This window comes from Stegastes partitus, unplaced genomic scaffold (genome assembly GCF_000690725.1).
Source record: "Stegastes partitus isolate 25-593 unplaced genomic scaffold, Stegastes_partitus-1.0.2 Scaffold815, whole genome shotgun sequence".
In the NCBI taxonomy this organism is placed as follows: Eukaryota; Metazoa; Chordata; class Actinopteri; family Pomacentridae; genus Stegastes; species Stegastes partitus.
This window is the reverse complement of record NW_007578546.1, coordinates 166,082-184,802: the sequence shown is the minus strand read 5'-3', so window position 1 is coordinate 184,802 and position 18,721 is coordinate 166,082. Positions and strand designations below refer to the sequence as shown.

At 41.0% G+C, this 18,721-nt stretch overlaps 1 protein-coding gene across 1 annotated transcript; it reads left to right on the top strand.

The window, feature by feature from the left end:
* The first annotated feature begins 401 nt into the window (after positions 1 to 401).
* selenot1a (selenoprotein T, 1a) lies at positions 402 to 6,891 on the top strand. Its single transcript, XM_008292529.1, is given in 6 exon segments — positions 402 to 583; positions 1,828 to 1,938; positions 3,349 to 3,475; positions 5,727 to 5,814; positions 6,085 to 6,251; positions 6,346 to 6,891. Coding segments are annotated over 5 exon segments (585 nt in total). The 5' UTR covers positions 402 to 449; the 3' UTR covers positions 6,210 to 6,251; positions 6,346 to 6,891.
* The last annotated feature ends 11,830 nt before the right edge of the window (positions 6,892 to 18,721 follow it).

The window sequence follows — 18,721 nt, the reverse complement described above, 5'->3', positions numbered from 1 at the left end:
CTGTAACTGCAAGGCTGCTAAGGGAGGGGAGGGGCCACAGGGGCCATGGCCCCTGCTGGAATCTGATTGGCCCCCTCTCCGCCCCTCCAGTCTTGTCATTGGGTAGTTTGTTTGTGTAGCGCTAGCTGATGGTTACAGCACAGCTTAATGGGGGCGGGGTGAACAGTGTATTGTGGTAGTGTTTGTGACGGGAGAGGCTGTGATGTAAAACAAACACACCTCTTCTCTCATTTCCACTCTGCATTTACGGACACAACGGCCAAATGCAGTCAGGGGTACTTGAAATGTTGGACCGCCAGACCGCTAGGGGGCGCTGAAGGCGGTGGCGGCAGTGTTTGAAATCCAAGATCGAAGCGAGAGGAAAAGGAGGGACCAACCAGTGAGGAAATGTACAGATTAACCTGCCTCTCTGCGCCCCAGTGAGGAAACTAACCCCGGAACGGACGGCGATGAAGTGGCTTCGGTTTTCGCTCCTCGCCTTGGGGGTTTTCTCGCTGTGCTGCGCCACGTCTGGCGACAGCAGCGGCGTGAAGAAGATGAAGATGCAGTTCGCGACGGGACCCCTTCTCAAGTTTCAGATTTGGTAAGCAAATGGGCGAAAAAATCTGGCGAGTCATTGCACGCTAAACTCCCCGGCTAACAGCGTCACAGGCCGAAAACAAGCTAGCTGACGGTGGGTCGATTTAACATGTCACAGGGGAAGAAACTCTTATAAATGTATCAGGAATTTCTTTATAAAGCACATATCGAAAAAAAAAAGCATTTCCTGGAAGTTCGTGGTATTTGCCAGATTTCGAAAACATTTCGTCGAAAACATGGCTTCACTTCCGCTGTCAAACCGACCGCCGTGTAAATTAGATTAACGTGTCTTTTGTGTTGTGCAGGATTATTTCAGATCCAAACGATATTATCCACATTGTTTAAACACTTTGCATTTAGTTTTGTAGTTTAGTCTGGTGTTGTGCCTACAAGCAATTATATGTATTGTTTTATTTGCTTCGTGTCCCGCATTAAACTAGTTCAATTCTATCCGGATTTTGCAGTTTTCCACCTGTCAGAAAGAGATTGCAGCCCCCCACATTACAACTGAAGTTATATGAATGCATCACAATGATTAGACTTCATTCTTGAGGGTCTTAATTTGAAAATTATAGCTTTTCTTTATTTATTTTGTATATAAAACTCTGCCTTAAAACATGTCAGTTGCGTATTTTCCAAACACCGACAGCCTAAACATTGGAAACAATACTGTATTTTGTCTGTAGTCATCCTAAATGCTATGCCTCATTACACTGTAGACTGCAAACATGTCTTTGTTTACCATTATTTGGTTACAGGATGAGCTAAAGATGTAGCTTTTCTATTGCCACAGACATCTAGTTCTGTGTATTTGCATACTGTGGCTGTTTAATCCAGATACAAGCAGCTGTAGATGTATAGAAACTGGGAAAACTTGAAGCGGGGCTTAGTCTGGTCTATTGCCCCATGCTAGATGCTAAAACTGTTGACACAATTACATGTTCATCTTTAATGTGTTTTGCAAACAGGGATGTCACATGATTATACAGTGTCATAAGTCAGTAAATACGACTGCAATAAACAACAACAGGGCATTTGCTATGTAATTTTGCTTTCTCTGAAGCAAACTTAAGACTCAAACAGGCTGTTGGACTTGAAGTGAGGTAACTTGTTCCTGTTGAATGGAATTTCACACCTTTTAAGCAAATGGTCCACAGATAAATTTGGAATTCAGATGTCAAGGCTAAGCTGTGTGTTGTGACTGTACACTGTGTACGTCTCCCTAACATTGTGTTTGTCTTCACGCAGCATTTCCTGAGGGTACAAGCGGGTGTTTGAGGAGTACACGCAGGCCTTGTACCAGCGGTACCCGGACATCCGCATTGAAGGGGAGAACTATCTTCCTATACCCGTCTATCGGTAAGAGAGAGAGGGGGGGATTGTCTGCTTTGTTACAAGTGGATTATGACCAGCTTTATTAAAGCAGCCTGAAATCTCCCTGGGATTAGCTGTGATTTGACCAAAGAAGTGGAATTCTCATCCACAGGCTTTTCTGCCCTCTGGTCTTTGGTAGTTGAAGGTTTAGCAGACATAGATTAAATTGTGTGCCCCTTTTGAAGAGGCAAAGTTTGGGTCAACGGCGCATCGTGGTATTTACTGTGGTATATGACGATAAATAATTACATGCTTTACACTGTAATATTTGAGTTTATTTATTGAGGGATTTAGCAGTATGATGACATTGATGCACACTCAGTTGCCAGTTTATTAGGAAGGCTCAAACATACTGCTGTACAACAGTAGTGCTGCAGCAGGTTTTACCTTCACTGTTGTGTTACGTAGCAACTGTTTGAATAGCTGTTATTCGTCTAGGGAAGCAACATTTCATAAAGATTGCTGGATGCAGCTTCGATCATGTCTTAAATGTCTTTGAGTTTAGGACTTCTGTTTGAAAAATATCTTAATTGAAGTTGTTGCCTTGACTGTTGGAAGCTGTGAACTTGTCTGGCGTCTTCAGAGACAAACAATCAACTCAATGACTGATGGTAGAAAGCAGAATGAGTTTCATTGCAAGGACTAATATATAGCTATTAAATATTTCTCTTCAGTATGTTTCTCACCTCAGTCTGGAATTTTTTTCTGTTTCTGTTTTGTGCACTGTTGATGATAATTTGAACTCTAGTTAAACTGTAATTGTTCCATTTTTATCTAAAAACGTCAGTCCTGTTGTTCATCCTCATTGCTTTGGGAATTACGCTATATTTGCATCACTGTGGGAGTCTCAGTGTGAGCCTGGTTTGTGTGGCAGTCCCAGGTGTAGTCCAAGGAGTTGCATGACAGAGTCTCTCAGGTCCTCGTCTGGTGAACTCTTTATGAACACACCAGAGATTAACTCCATTAAAGGCAGGAGGCAGTATCACACCCAGAGTTTCAAATTTTTCAGCCAGTGTTATACTTGATTTCTTGTGATGTCTATCTCTTGCTCAGTCACTAGACCAATAAAAATATGTCCCCCGATGGGTTGTAGCTCAACCTGTTCCACATGTTACATTTTAAAAGGGAGAAAAGCACTGGCGTAAGTAGGATGAAGGCCTGTTGGTCATTTTGAAAAATAGGAGTGAAGATGAATTTTATTCTGATATTGTAAACATGAATATATCTTCTTTTCTAAAAATCATAGTTTAACACCTGAGAATGACGTCTTAAACCTAGTCGACTGAGACAAACTGTGTACGGATTTTATCTCTATTTTGATCTCTTGATACTCTGGACATGTTACCATATCTAGGAGCTGTTTCAAAAGCCATTTTTTTTGTTTTCTGTCCTCAGACACATTGCTTCCTTCCTGTCTGTGTTCAAACTGCTGGTGATTGGGCTGATTATTATCGGCAGGGACCCTTTCGCCCTCTTTGGTATGCAAGCCCCAGGCATCTGGGAGTGGGGCCAGGGAAATAAGGTAAGGTTTCCTGGAATTAAAGACGGTTTGAAGCTTTGATCCAGTAGGAGAGTTTCCACTGTAATGTTGATGTGTAACAGTGTGTTAGAGGCTGGAGTCATGGTTGTCGGTATGCTGCTGCTGCTGCTGCACATTTGCTTTGCAGGCTATCGTAGATATCACACAAAAGCATGTATAGAATATAGAAATGGAGGGAGGTGGATTGTACTCGGGTTGTGTTTGTAACACAGTTGTGTGTGCACTCACACCAACACACTACCAAGCAGTGGCGGCTGGTGAAAATTTTTGGTGGGGGGGACACGCAGTCTGCAAATGACCTTTTATTTTTAATCAGAAATTAGAATCAGGCACAACTATTCACAGGAATCTAAATGTTCTACCTTTGGAGGATATTCTGATTATAATCTTATTTAACATTATCAAGACTGACCAGAACTAAATTTCAAAACCGTTCATCAAACTTTCATAAGTATTTACAGGATCTGTACAAATTCAAAGCACACAGCATAAATAATGAAAAAAAAAAAAACAATGTTTAGGGCTGCAGATTAACTTTTTCACTGGTAGGACCGGTGCAACCCACTTTCTCATTTTGTTGCACCTCCCACCTGGTCAAAGGCAGAACATATGACTTGCTGAACATTTCCTTATCGATAGACACTACGATTTACTGATGCTCCCTAAACGTCACACATAGCAGACTGCAGTAGCTGCACTTAGTGACTGTGGTGTGTACCCTATGGCATTCTTATGTCAGATTTGTCCGAGATGAAACTGAGCGACATGTATTCTACACGCAGTCTTTTCTAGTGAATGCAGGTGCGCTCGGTTTTTCACGAGGAGACCTCATTTTTAAGCGATAATACCGCAGTACTGTACACCGAAGTCATAAAAGTTCTGCTTTCCGCCACTGTGGTCCAGACAGCAGCTTCCTGTGCTGGTTACAGCCACACTAGTACAGCTTCATCATCATCATGCTCATCAGTTCACACACTCTCAATAAAAAAAGTCACAAATGCAGTCTGGAGCTATTTGAACAAAAAAATGTCTCTTCTCTCTTTCTGCTCTGAAAACTTGGTGCTCATTCACAGGTTTAAGGATGTGTTAAGTATTGTTTGGCTTGAATCTGCTATTCCAAGGGTTACAAACCTTCTAAAAACTCGGAGGGAGAAAGGCAATTGACTTCAGACATCAAATATTTGCGAGTACAGCCATACACTCCTGATCTAACTGATATTCTTGTGTCTTAACAAAAACCCAAGGCTCATAAGTGATGTGTTCTGGCAAACAGATAATTGACAGAAGACCTGTGCACTGACTAGATAAAGATGTTGTCAGCTCTCCAGCAGTGTGTGTGTGCTAAAGCTGCAGGAGGTCTATTTGTGGAATTATTTGGTTTAATAATAAATTCCTTCTATCTTGACTTCTATCAGTAAATCAAAACCCTTGAGAAAAGACATCCGGTTTTACTGACTGTACCAGCGACTGTAATTTGCTGGTGCGTAATCTTGCTACACTAATCTCATTAACCAATAAGGACAGCTCTGTGTGAGAGGGTGACCCTTTATCACACATCCTCACAACAATGCAAAGTGTAGAGAGGAAGCCACTAGAAACAGGTATAGCACAGGCACCGAAAACCTGTTCATAAGTGACTAAGTTATTCGTTTGCTCCTTTATCAAAACCCAAACAGGTCAGGAGGTTAACCAGTGCTTGGTGACAGAAATGTTGCTGCAGTAATGTCTAATCTGTGTGAACAAAAGTGTGAACTTATCTGTAAAGAATACAGCCCAAGCAGTGTGTGTTATTCTAGCAGATATCTGTTTTAGGACCAAATAAAAAATCTGATAACGGTGTGTAAAAACATGCTCATGGTATTTGTCTGTTGCTGTATCAGTTAGACTCCTATAAAACCTTAACTGTGGTTGCTGAGATGTGACTTGCGTAAAAAATCGTTTGAGCAAATGTAGCCAACGGTAACATATTGTAAGGTGTTGCTGTGATGCAAGAGACAGCTGAATAGAAATGACTGGATTTGTGTATTTACTACAGTGCGTTCACTGTGCCGACCTCATCAGCAGCTGTTTCCCGTCACTTCAACGTTAACATTGCAGTCAAGCTCCACAATTATCCTGCACGTCTTTGTCCTCTTTGTCATTTGGGAACAGTACTGACGGCAAAAAAAACAAAAGTAGGTAAATAGTTTTTGTGCAGAACGTCTTATTCAAAATTCTCTCATTCTTCTTTCAGATATATGCCTGCATGATGGTGTTCTTCCTCAGTAACATGATCGAAAACCAGTTAATGTCAACAGGAGCATTTGAAATCACATTAAATGGTGAGTCACTAATTCACAGCATCGGTTTACTGACTGGACGCAGAGATTGTGGCTTCAGTTTGATTTCGATCGCTTTACAAATGCAAATGAGGGAAATGTTTTGGTCATTGGTGTTTTATTTCCATGTAGTCGCAGTGTTTTCAACCACCTGTAGTGATATGTTGCATTCTAACCGAGAAGATACAAAATCTTTAATGTTTTTTTTTTTTAAAGTTGAGAGGCAGTGGAAGAAAGTCTAGTGAATTAAGAGGAGGTATTCTCTTTTTCTAGATGTACCAGTGTGGTCGAAGCTGGAGTCGGGTCACCTGCCCTCCATGCAGCAGCTCGTGCAAATCCTGGACAACGAGATGAAGATGAACGTTCACATGAACACAAGACCGCACCTCCACTCTTAACCCTACTACTCCATTCCTGGCTGGAGCTAAAAGTCCCTCCATGTACGTACGGTAGATGACGTTAATCTTTCTCCAGCGATCCTTTGTTTTTCTTGCTTGCAGCGGAAATGTTGTTTAACGTGGTCTTGCTGTCTAGGTTCGAGGTGGGTTTCTCACTGGGCTGTGAAGTGATGTTTATGAACGTCTGCGCTGAAGGCAGGAAGACTGCTAGCACAGACTGGATGCCCCCATCACTCTTCACCATGCCGCTTAGAGATGTCCTGCCCCCGACGCCAGAGTGGGACCCATGGCAACAGTGCTGGCCGTTCTGTCATTTTTCTTGTACTATTCATACTACTGCAGATTTCATCCAGGTGATATTAGTGGTCCCATAACAAGAGATTTAACATTGATTCTTGTAGTCTTTAACTTGTTACATATAATTGAACTATGTGAATTAAAAGAAAAAAAAATAATGTGTCATTTGTACCACTGAGCCATATGTAGAATTTTAAGTTTATTGTTAAAAAAAAAAAAGTAGTTCATGTAGAAAAATGCAACACCTAAAATCTGTCATCGCTGTTGTGGAAATTACTGTTGGGAAAGTGTGTCTTGGTATGATTTCTGAATAATTTTTATATTTACATACCTTGGAGGAAGCTAAGATGATTAATAAAACATATTGTAACTATTTAACTGTGAAGCTGCCGTGTGTTGTTGAGGTTTTCTGACTCGTGGAATCGAGTGTCCGCAAATTTACGCTGCGAGAAACCGAATTTGATTTGCCGAACTTGAAGAGTTGTAATTTGATTGTCATCACAGTTGGAATCTATTAGATTGAAACTGAATTTTAATGAACTTTAAGCTGAATGTAATGTTTTGAATTTGAAAATCAAATTTGATGCTCACTGTCAATTGGGCCGTCAACTTTCAGTTCTCACAATTCCAATTCGGTTCTTGAAATTCAGATTCAGTGTGAGTGCCACGTAGCTGAGTCCTTGAGGAAGGGCAGTCGTGAGCAGATGCGAAGAGCTTGATTCTTTTCAATCAGCACCTGCAGTTGTAAACACGAAGGAAGCACTTCTTCCTTCTACCAAGCAAAAGTAAAGCCACAATCTTCGTCTTCGTGGTCTTCGTGGATACTGAAGGATGATTGCAGGATTTGTTTTTTGGTAAGTTACGTTTTGTGTTTTTTTTTTTTTTGTATGTGTGCTAATCTTGAATTTATAGAGCTACATTTTCTGAGAACCAAATACAGTTTTATGCATTCAAGTTGAGCAAGTGGAAATCAGTTTCCAGTAGTTGATAGCTACCATCAGCTGTTGCCATGAATGTTGTAGTCACTTTAGGTGAAGAAAACCAGAGCAGACAAGCAGTCAGGTTAGGAGTGTGTGTCTTTTTGCCATTTGTTCAACCTAATGTCATTAGAAAGTCTTCAGGTTCTATGATTTGATTAGATGAGGCAAACCTGATGAGACATGCAGCTAAAACATACAATGTGCTACAACCTGTTGAATCTTATATATTCTTCACATTGAAGAAGATCAGATCATTTTATTTTAAGGAGTTATTTTGTAACATCTTTGTTTGATGGTTTTTATTTTTTGCACTGGAGGTTGTGGTTTCAGTGCTGGTTGTCTGTCAGCAGGATTACATAAAAACTGCTCTGCCAAAGTCCATCAAACTGGGTTAATGGGTGGCGTAAGGTCACAGAAGACAATAATTAATATGGGTGTGCATCTGGATCGCTTCATTTAAAAGTCTGAGAGAAACAGCACTGACTCCGGCAGAGGTCTAGTTCATAAACTCAGACGCTGCACATAAAGAACTTGATGCTGTCTTTGTATTCTTTATTGCAGATGCATCAACAATCCCTGAGGCACCGATGGATGAAGTTTCTGTCACTGTCAGACATCGCTACATGAGCACTGTTTTCCAGAATCCTTTGGGCGGCTGCGTGGAGACGAGGGGAGACCGTGGTCTCTGGTGGTTGGTGGTGAGACGACGTCATCAGGCACATTTGAAGACGCTTGACGGCCAGGTCCGCCCTGATCTTGGCTGCCGACGCCAACAGCTCCTCTTTCGATACCGATGATCTTGAAGTAGGTGTTTCATGTTCACACTACAAAAGGTTTTTGCTTGCATTAATAAAGCACTTTGCCATGCTTTAAATTTGGATTTTGTTTAGTTTTCATTTGCACCAAGATGCCATAATTTCTAACAAATGTAAAATTTCAAACACAGCACCTGTCTCATGTAATGCATCGTAGGAAAGAGCATTTCAGAACTTATTGTTACAGTAAATATAGATATGGTCAAGCTGAAATGAGGGCTTTCAACAAGCAGACATGCAGTACACTGTAAAAATAATTTAACTTGCACCAGTAAGAATATAAATACAAGAGGTTTATGGTACATTGTCGACTTATTCTTCTGCAGAAACTATAAAAAAAAAAAAAAGAAAAAGCTTTGCTGCTTGTACTGCAGAGCTGGAAGTTCTCCCAGCTGATAAGGACGTGGACAGAACAAAATAAACCAAGTGTTTGTGGAAATAGGAAACTACAAACACTCCTGGTTTATTATTCCTGTTCTGTTCTGAGGAAGAATGTTGGTTAAAAACAATGCTGCAGTTTTTACCTGAGCACAGCAGGAACCCACACTGAACTTTGCCTGCTGGCCTCTTGCAAAGAAGGAGATGAACACCCGTCTCCTCCCCAGGACTCGGACCGCCACGGTTTCGTTAAGGGACAGGAAGACGGGTTGCAGGGGAGCGGAAGCGGGGCCATCACTGCTCCAGGTCCATCGGCGAGTCCTGGCGCCTGAATCATTCAAACATTGGCCGCCTGATCCGTCTAGGGTCAGCCTGCACCATGTACGCATACACACACTTTAGCTCATTGCCTTGAGGCTGTGGATGAATCTAATTATTATATTTCAGCCCTTTTACCCTAAAACCATTCATGGGCATGCTGCTATCAATAGGAAGACATCTGTTAGGCAAATTTACATGTAAGGATTAACTAATAAATTTGCTCCACTAAAAAGTGTTTTTATTACAACTAGATTATTAATATCAATGAAACATTTGATAAACACACTGTTTAGTTTTTTTTACCATATGCTTCCATTGCTGTGATAACACGTCGCCCTGCCATCACAGTGGAACATGGCTCTGAGTGGCTGTTTGGGGGGCTTGCTGTCAGCATACACGATGCACACTCTTCCATTTCTTTCAGTCACCACAACAATGAGAGCCAAGTGGCCTGAGGGATAGCTGTAACCATGACGATAAGGATGGGAATACCCACTGCAGAGTACATAACCAATAATGTACTTCTATATAGTCTTTTGGTCTACATGTCAGAACTCTGGTGCAAATCTTATCTCATAATAAAATTCCATTCACAGCATATAGTGGATACTAGACACTAGCAGAGCCATCAGGGAGCACGATAAGAAATCTCATCCCGTTGGAGTAATACTTCTGCAGCAATCCAGTCTCCTCCTGTGAATGTATATGAGACTAAAGTCAAAAAAATGTCATTTGAACGAATTTAAATGCATGTTATTTAGGGGTGCACCACCAAGCGTAAAAATCACTTATCATTACAGCTGCTCTGTTGTCTTTAAAAAAAAAAAGACCTCTACAATGTTTTTCAGTCAGAAAAAGGAACCCCGATGATCAGCTCGGGTTTGGAGATTACAAATTCATAAAACAGAGCCTCTTTTATAAACTGATGTGGGTGTTTATGAGATTCAAACTAGAAATGTAAGCATTTTGAGAATTGCATTATGGGAAATGCAGGCTTCACATTTAGGTAATTTTAGGGCCTGATGTGTAAATGGGACTAAACTGTGTAATTCAGATCTCTTGCCACCTAATCTGTCCCCCTCCACTCTGCTTTAATCACAATCTTAAAGTGGTGAAGAAAGATTTTAGCAGCACTATTGTAATCATGGATATTTTGCCAATTTATGCTAACAAAAATCATGCATTCATTAAGTGATTTCATGGTTTAATAATGCATTAATTACACACAGCGTGACCACATGGTGGCACTGTGTATATACTTGTACAAAGACTGACATACAGAATGATGTAGATTTCTGGGATTTCTATTCAAATAGTTTCTGAAAATTACATGATACAATCTGGGCAAGAACAACAATCCAGATATTTGTAGTATAATAGAATAAAACAACAACAACAAAAACAACAACCCAGTAATAGTGGTTACCTGATGGTAACATATGCCAAAGTGCTTGTGATCGCTTAAAGGGAGCAACACCTGCTCTTCTTCCTCCTTTATGTTCAAGCAGTTTTCATTCGTGCTACTGGGATGTACTATCCAGCATCCGTCTGGTGGAGCACAAGAGAGCCGGAAAGTGAGAGCCTTTGATGATGATGGGGAAACTGAAAAGTAGCACAGAACAAACTGTATTAGCTTCCCAAAGCCATTTAAGGTCAAACTATTGTTTTCACAAATAAGTTGAACAAACTAAATAAAGAAATACACAAGTGGCATAGACCTGTTGTGTGGCAGTTTGTTTATCATGAGCGGATGAACAGATTTAATGCTGCCAGTGTGTTTGCTGCTTGCTGAGTAGTTACTCACAAGTGGCTGCTTTTGGTAGATGAGCTGAGTTGTCCTTGAAGGTTTTCTGTTCTGTTTGTGTTCTATGAAAAAAATACAAGTGACATTCCTCATGACATTAATGCTACTGTCACATTCCTGCTAATCATGTTTCTATGCATTTCTATTATTCAATATCGACATGATAAGTTCATGACAAACTTGTTGTGGTCTTTCCTCTCCCTGCATCGCACGAGCAGCTGCTCTGTCTTTTTCGCCGGTTTGTCTTCCTCTGATATCACATTACCAGCCAGCATGTCCCTGTATCCCCCCTCGTACAAAACTCTCTGCTTCAGCAGAGTCTGACACAGCTGCTGCCGCTTTGGGCAACAGAAGGTAGGAGTTTTCTATGATGAATACAAGAGAGGATGCAAGGAGGTCAGTAGTGCAAAAGCTACAGTGCTTAACAAATGTATTAGACCACCACCCAATGTAAGGTTTATGCCACAGCTGCTCTAAATGAGCAGCATTGGTAATTACCCAAATCGTTTTTTATGTTTCTGTAATGGCTAATACACCAGTAGGTAGAAGCTCTGTAACCAAAATGATATTTTTAATGAAAATAGAATTATTATCTTAGTCCATAAATTTTCTAATTTACTCTTTTACAAAAGAAATGAAAAAGTAGTAAAGCACATTATTGTTGCTTGATTAAGATGTTAAATTATAGTTGTTTACTTGCATTTCTCAACAGGAAAAAAAAAACAGTTTTAGTGGTTGAATGTTGTGCTTGATTGATTTCTGACTTCAGAAGTCCAGTGGCTCAAATTTGGGTGTAAGAAGGTGAATTCAGTTTGAAATTCCTCATTCCTTTTCAAAATGGTAAAACGTGGAGAGCTGAGTGCGAATGAAAGCACTTCATGATGCTGTATGGTCTATATATACTGTATACATACAAATTAGACAGGTGGTTTGTTAAGCACTTTATATGTGAAGAATTTTATTTTTTTTTTTTCCATTTATCATCCGCCTCACCTCGAGTGATGCTATATCCAGCGAAGGTCTGGCCTTTTCCCCACAGTCCACACATGTTTCTGGGAATTCAATCAGAGGCTGGGACTGGACAACATTGGACTAATCAGTAACATAATGCAGTTGTAGATCGAAATTTACAACAGTGAGTCGACATTTGATCTTAGTACCGCTGGAAGAATGGTTGTTAAATTCAGCCTGTGATTGTCCGACTCCCGATTGTACGTCAGAACTCCTGCATCTCTGATACAATAGCTGGGTGGGTCACTGACACACTGTGGTTCCTCTTCTACACTCTTACCAGGGAGAAAAATACAAATCAAAGGAAGTAAACAAGTCACTATTAGAATACATGCGTGAGACATTGCAGATTCATTTACTCTCCACTGCTTCATCTGTCTTACTTGGTCATCCAGGACACACAGCGGATTGTGTTTTAATGTAGCTGCAGCGTCTAATGTCAAACAAAAGAAATGAGTCATACTGGTCTAAATAAAAGAATGCTCCAAAGGTCAATTTGCGTTTTAATATATAAATATGTTTTCTAAGGATTTTGATTCTGTTTGAAGCAAACTCACAAGAAAAGCCGGCCTTCGTCTTGTTGTCCATCCCTCTGAAACAGCACAGTCACTACTGCAGGCTCCCGTTTGAAAAATACCTAGAGTGCAGAGAATAGAAAGCACAATCTATCACACACAATTACAGTCATGTTTAATCGACTGAGTGCATCAGAGTAAAATAACATTTAAATGAATGTAGCTTTAACTTGAGTGGTGTATGTTGTAATGAAAATGGCATATTTACAAAAAAAAAACACTGTAATGCAGTCACCACAGCAGTAGTCAAACATTTAGCAGCACTTCACACTTGCTGGTGTTGTCAGTAACCTTGGAGATGAAATAGCTGCATGACCAAACGTAATAGCCTGCCTGACTGGTTATAAGACACACAAACATTATGAAACACATTTCTAATATTCAGTATAAATGTACTGATTGTCCAATCACCAAACTTGACTCCAGAATTAAAGCTCCTGAAATCAAATGTACATTTTGGCCAAAGCTCCAACAACAATTAAACCAGATACAATTTAAAATCTTGCTAGGCTAAACCTGGATATGTGAATTTGCTAATCCAGCAAGTCTGACATTTGGAAACATGAAACCACCAGTCTCACCTTAATGGTCTTTCAGTAGCTCTCATCAGCAGTTGGAGTTTTTCCAGTTGTCATGGAATCGTAGCTGTTCAAATTTATTAGTTTTTGGCCAACAATTTTGCTTCAAGGCCCATTTCGTGGCAGTTCTTACGCTTTTCATAGGTAAAGAATGAACACTGATGTAATGCTTAATGTTGCCCCAAATATACTGTGTAAAATACAGTCAGTGAAAGTGCAGTAGTCGTCATAGTCTTTTTAAACCTTCTTTCTTTCACACTCGTCTTTGCTGAAATGTTCTAATACCATTTCTCCATGAGATGGCAGACTAGTTGTGCATTTTCCTCATTCAGTTCTGGGTCAGAATGAACATTTCTGGCAGGCTGCTTTGCTCATTTAACAAATATAAGCTTCAGTATTTCGTTAGGAAACAGCTTAGAATTTCTTTTGAGCTTATTTAACCAGTGAAATTAGCGTCCTTTTGTTGGTCTCCTTTTGAATTGAAAACACTCCTACACTGACATTAAAAGCCCCCCTCCCCTGTCTCCTGACCTTATGGTAACCTTTCCATTGAACCCAGCTGTCACCAATGCCACCTCATTAGAGAACAATCAACTGCTCTACCTGTGGCAACTTCAGATTGATTGTTACCACCTGATTTACTTGCAGCCAGGATACTTTACCACACAAATACCCTCGACTGAGCAGCAGTTCACAGCTCTTAACGTTTCCAGGAGTCACGAGCAACAGAATGATGCGTAAAGAAAAAAGGAAAAGTGATACTGTTTGCCTGGCTGCAGCTGTGATTCTCACATGTTGTTTACTGCAAACGACAGACTGCTATCGACTGAAGAAAACAGAAAGGCGGCACGAAGCCGAGGCAGCCACGACGATCGGTGTTCAGGAGGGAATAATTGTGTTTGGGAAAGCTTTTCAGAAAGGGTCAAGCCTTGAGTTGTTCATTGATGAGACCAGGAGGGCCTCTTCGAATGACTCTGTGGAGGATGAGACCGCTTATCAAGCAGACTCCGCAGGTAGGTCTACGGTGTTTATTTAGTTTACATGTTCTCAAATTTTATGATATGCTTTATTTTGCCTGGAAAACTGTCTTTCAAGAGCAACCTGGCAAAGAGCAGTAAACACTGTTGCAGCAATAAGAGAGAAAAATGGAACACTATGGAAACTGACTTGTACTCTCATTTGATATCTTTCCTGTCAGGTTGGGCAAAAGGCCAAATTCAGGATGTCACTTCCAAAGAAGCTGCATGGAAGCACCTGTCACCTTCCCTGCAGTGTACAAGGGATCAGATGAAGTTCAGAGCAGTTGGACCAGCAGCTGCACACCTTTTATTGGACCAAGGTTAAACACTTGATGTGCTTTCACACTGTAATGTGTTCACACCTATGCTTTCCTTGTGACCCTGATGGGTTTGTTTTTTTTTTTTTTTTCCCCCTCCCCTCCAGGACCTGCACCAGGAATACCTCTGTCCCAGATCCCTCCCACCTGTGGCTACAGCATGCAGAGGAATGCCATGGCACTGGTTATGTTGGTCCCATATAATGGCTGCAATGTGATTAATGAGGTAACTTTATTTAAAGAAATGTTTGGAATGATGGAAAGAGTTAAAATCTGATAATTGGTGGCTAATTTTAAGATTCTATCATGTAACTGAAATTTTTGATTTAATTTTTTTTATTTAAATCAAACTGATCACCTTGTTGAAGCTAAATGTGGATTTTTATGCTTTTATTGTCTAAACTCTTGTTCTCGTCCTGTAGCCATGGATTTTAGGCTCTTGATTTGACTAAACATTTCAATCTTTCTTGGATGTTAAACATTAACGCAGCACTTGGACAATAATTTTTTTTGTATTTCCTAAAAGTAACCCAGTGTATCCTTTGCTTTGTGTAAAGCCTTGATCTGATTTTTGTTTTCTTATTCAAAGGGTGGAAGTTACATGCTGCCCTTGCGCTGGCATGGCATCCCAGTCAATCTCCTGTGTTACCGACCTCCTCTTACAGCTTCTGCCCCACAGTACACTGTACCTCAGACACCTTATTACCCTCTGGGAAACCCTCAGGTACTACCCAGCAACCCCAGACTCCCCCCATACTATTACGCTCCACCAGGTCAGTCCTATCCAAAGTACCCAATAATTATCTCGGACCCTGCAAAGAACCCAGATATCTCTAAACTCCCACTATACCCCGGTTTCTTGCCTCCTTATTTTCCCCACTTGCATCACACTCATCCAATCGCAACAGCTACCCCAACTGCAGCTAATTTGGCCTTTGTTCCTCCCAATGTGTTTCCTTTTCCTCCCTACTCAAATGTCTTTCAACCCCTTCCTTGGCCCTTGCCAGGTGCTCAGCAATCAGCTGGTTTTCCCACAGCTGCAACCAAACACCAACACCAGTTGCCTCACTATTTTCCTGCGTTGCCTCCCATTTTCCACCAACACCAACAGCAGCAGCAGTATCCAACATTTCCTCCACTTGATGCGACGTCACCAACTAAAACTGTGGAACCAGCTTTCCCCACAGTGATTCCACCACTCTATCCCCCTCATCATCATCATGGTCACCAATATCCGCACGGCCACCCTCACCATCATCAACATGGTCACCAATATCCACATGGGCATCCGCACCAGCATCCACATGGGCATCCGCACCAGCATCCACATGGGCATCCGCACCAGCATCCACATGGGCATCCGCACCAGCACCAGCATGGGCACCAGCATCCGCATGGGCACAAACATCCCCATGGGCACCAGTATCCCCATGGCCACCCCTTTTAGTTTGTGCAGTAACCTGTTCATCAACTCGAACTGTAATAAATGGGTTAAATTAAGTGACTGTGTGCATTAAAATTCTTTGAGGTCCAGAGTTTGGCTGTCAAACTGATAGAACAGCTGGCATGCTTGAGTTTTGGTTTACAAAGTGGTGAAGGTGACCATGTGTTAGCAGAGGTAAATGGTCTACATGAAAAGTTGTGTACACAAATGCTACTTGAGCGTTGTAAAAGTACAGAGTAGCTCCATAGTAAAGCTTATTGGTCAGTTTTCAACTACAAAGTAGACTTGTCCTATGTATACAGGTTTTGCTTTGTTTTCCCCATTCAAGTTTAAATTAAAAAAAAAATAAAAAATGCGGAAACTAATTTCAGCAGCACTTCATATCTTGTCAGTTTGGTTTTGTCATAAAATTTCATTATGCTTTCAATCTGCCAACATGGCTGCATGGACGTTTCAAGTGTTCAACCCTCATTTAGCTAATGTGGTCTTTAAGTATGGTGTAATACCAGCAGAAGTTGCAACAGTGTTCTTGAAAGTGAGAACAACCTCCTAATTGCCTAAAAGAAGGCTACATGTCAGGTTACTTTGATGTCATGCCCACAGGTCAGAGCTCTAGCTGAAGGACATTCAGAGATGGTGGAAACTTTGAGACCGATAAGCAAGTACTTGGTTATTGTGTTTTCATGTTACTTGTTCTTCAGTGCAACATTCGTTTGCTTCTCTCCGGCTCTCTGTGCTCACGTTTGCTGCATTTTAATAGTTGACATCCTAATAAAACTGTTTTCATTTACATGTTCTTCCGTTTGTTTTCAGACAGCAGAGCAAGTATGAAATATTGACTAAAACATAGTTCAATATGACCACATGTTAACCAATAATTACTTCATTTATTTCCATATTGCTGCTCTGCACTGCTAAACTACTGATTTTATGACTGATGTCTGGTGAATATACACAGGAGTTAAATACAACAGCTGTGTGTGCTGTGAATTTGGTGATATTTCCATGGAAAAAGATCACTCAAAGTTAAAAGCGGCTGAAAGACACAATTTCACACATGCTTCCTACTGTCAGCTGTTTGGCTTTGCGCAGTCAGTAGTTGCTGAAATCAGGGGTTGTACAGTCATGTTAAAACAGGCAATCTTTGGAGTATTTTTTGCTGTACCACTGAAAGACGCTGTGGGCACATGTGAAAATGTATTGGACCTTTAAAGGTTGTTTGAGCTAAGGATAGGCCATGCTTACCTCAGGTGGATCTGTATAATTATTCTTGTCTGTTGATTTTTTGCTGCTTAAGAGTGATAACGACAAACACTTATTGATTCAAATTTACCGTGACAGCAACAGCGTTATGTGATGACATGCGCTGTAAACTGCGCTATGCAAATAAAATTGAATTAAACAATATGTGTATTGTTTGATGCTACGTGATGACCCTGGAATGAGACAACACAGGATCTTAATGAGCTCACCTGACCCAAATAACACAGGTGCAAGTCATTACTAAAATGCCAATGTTAAAAGCTGTGATGCAGTCGTTCAGCTTCACAGCAAGGTGCTTTCCATCTAGCTCAGGTGCGTGTCGCCGTTATGGCAGGTGAGGCTGAAGGGAGACGTAGAGATTGTCACACTGTGGCAGCCGTATTGCTCCTGTGCTCTGTAGCCCTGAGTTTCACTTGCTTTAGCTTGGGAGGGCTGAGCAAAAATGTTAAACAAGACAAGCAAGGCAATGAAGCAGCAGCGATTGAAGTAAAGACAGGAAGCACTGTCTTTAATGGGAAAGGGCTTAACTTCCAGTCAGGATCTGCTGCTGCTGCTGCTGCTCCAGGAAGTGATGGACTGCTACATGCTGACTTGTACCGATCGGAGGGCACAAGTAAGACTTGTTTGATTATCTGCTTGTTTGATATGTTATATACAGTATGATGAATGAAATGAAATGAAAATTGAAATGAATATTCTAATTCAAATTTTAAAAAAACATCCAAACCCAAGGATGTTGCAATTAATGTTGGAACATCTTTATTCCTGAAGAGATATTGGAGCAAACATCGCAGCTGGAGAATGGCTTGTCTAATGAAGCAGAAGGGAGGCGCTTGAACTATTCACTACACTGTGGTCTGAGCAAGATGAAGCTAAGATTCCTGGGACTTGGTGCTGCTGACTTACAACTGGACATGGGTAGGAAAATCTACTGTCACCCAGCCAAACTTTAACGATGCAAGATTATGTTTGCTGCAAGGACACGAGTGTTTGTCATTGAATATTGGTATTTTTGTCCCTTTCTCAGGCAGTGCAGTCCCCTTGCCTCTGACGCAGGTACCGGAAGCTTGTGGCTACTCAATGCAGCAGAATGAACTGGGCCTTGTTTTAGTTGTTCCTTACGACGGCTGCAATGTGTTACAAGAGGTATGTCTTTACTACTAATACATTAACTGGCTAAAGAATCTTGCATGATGGCAAATGAGCAAACCATTAAAATTCTGATGGTAATCTGTTTTATTAAATTGCTGATTTTGCCTTTTCAGAGTCTGTTGAAGCCGACTCTTGCAAAAGCTTAAAAGATTAAAAAAAAAAAAAAAAGCTTGGTATAACCAGCTTGGATGCTTGTTCAATCTTGTTTCAGAATGGAAGATACGCATTGCAAATAAGATGGCAAGAGACTCCAGTTAAATTTGCCTGCCCTGTGTTGCCAAGTTCTGAGTCAACACCTGCTTCAACTGCCCCTGAGCCTTTGCAACAGTTCTGGAAAGCGTCTGTTTCTCACAGGCCCTTCAGTCTTCGTCGTTCTAAACGGCATGTAGAACATTCTCCCTCAGATTATCTATCATATTATTCCTATCTCGATTACGAACATATGATGGGACTGTTGTCAAACCCTGACACCGCTCTTCCACCTCATCACTATGTGCGCTACCCATATTACCTTAGTGACCCTAGCTACCCTAGTAACCCCAGCTACCCTAGCTACCC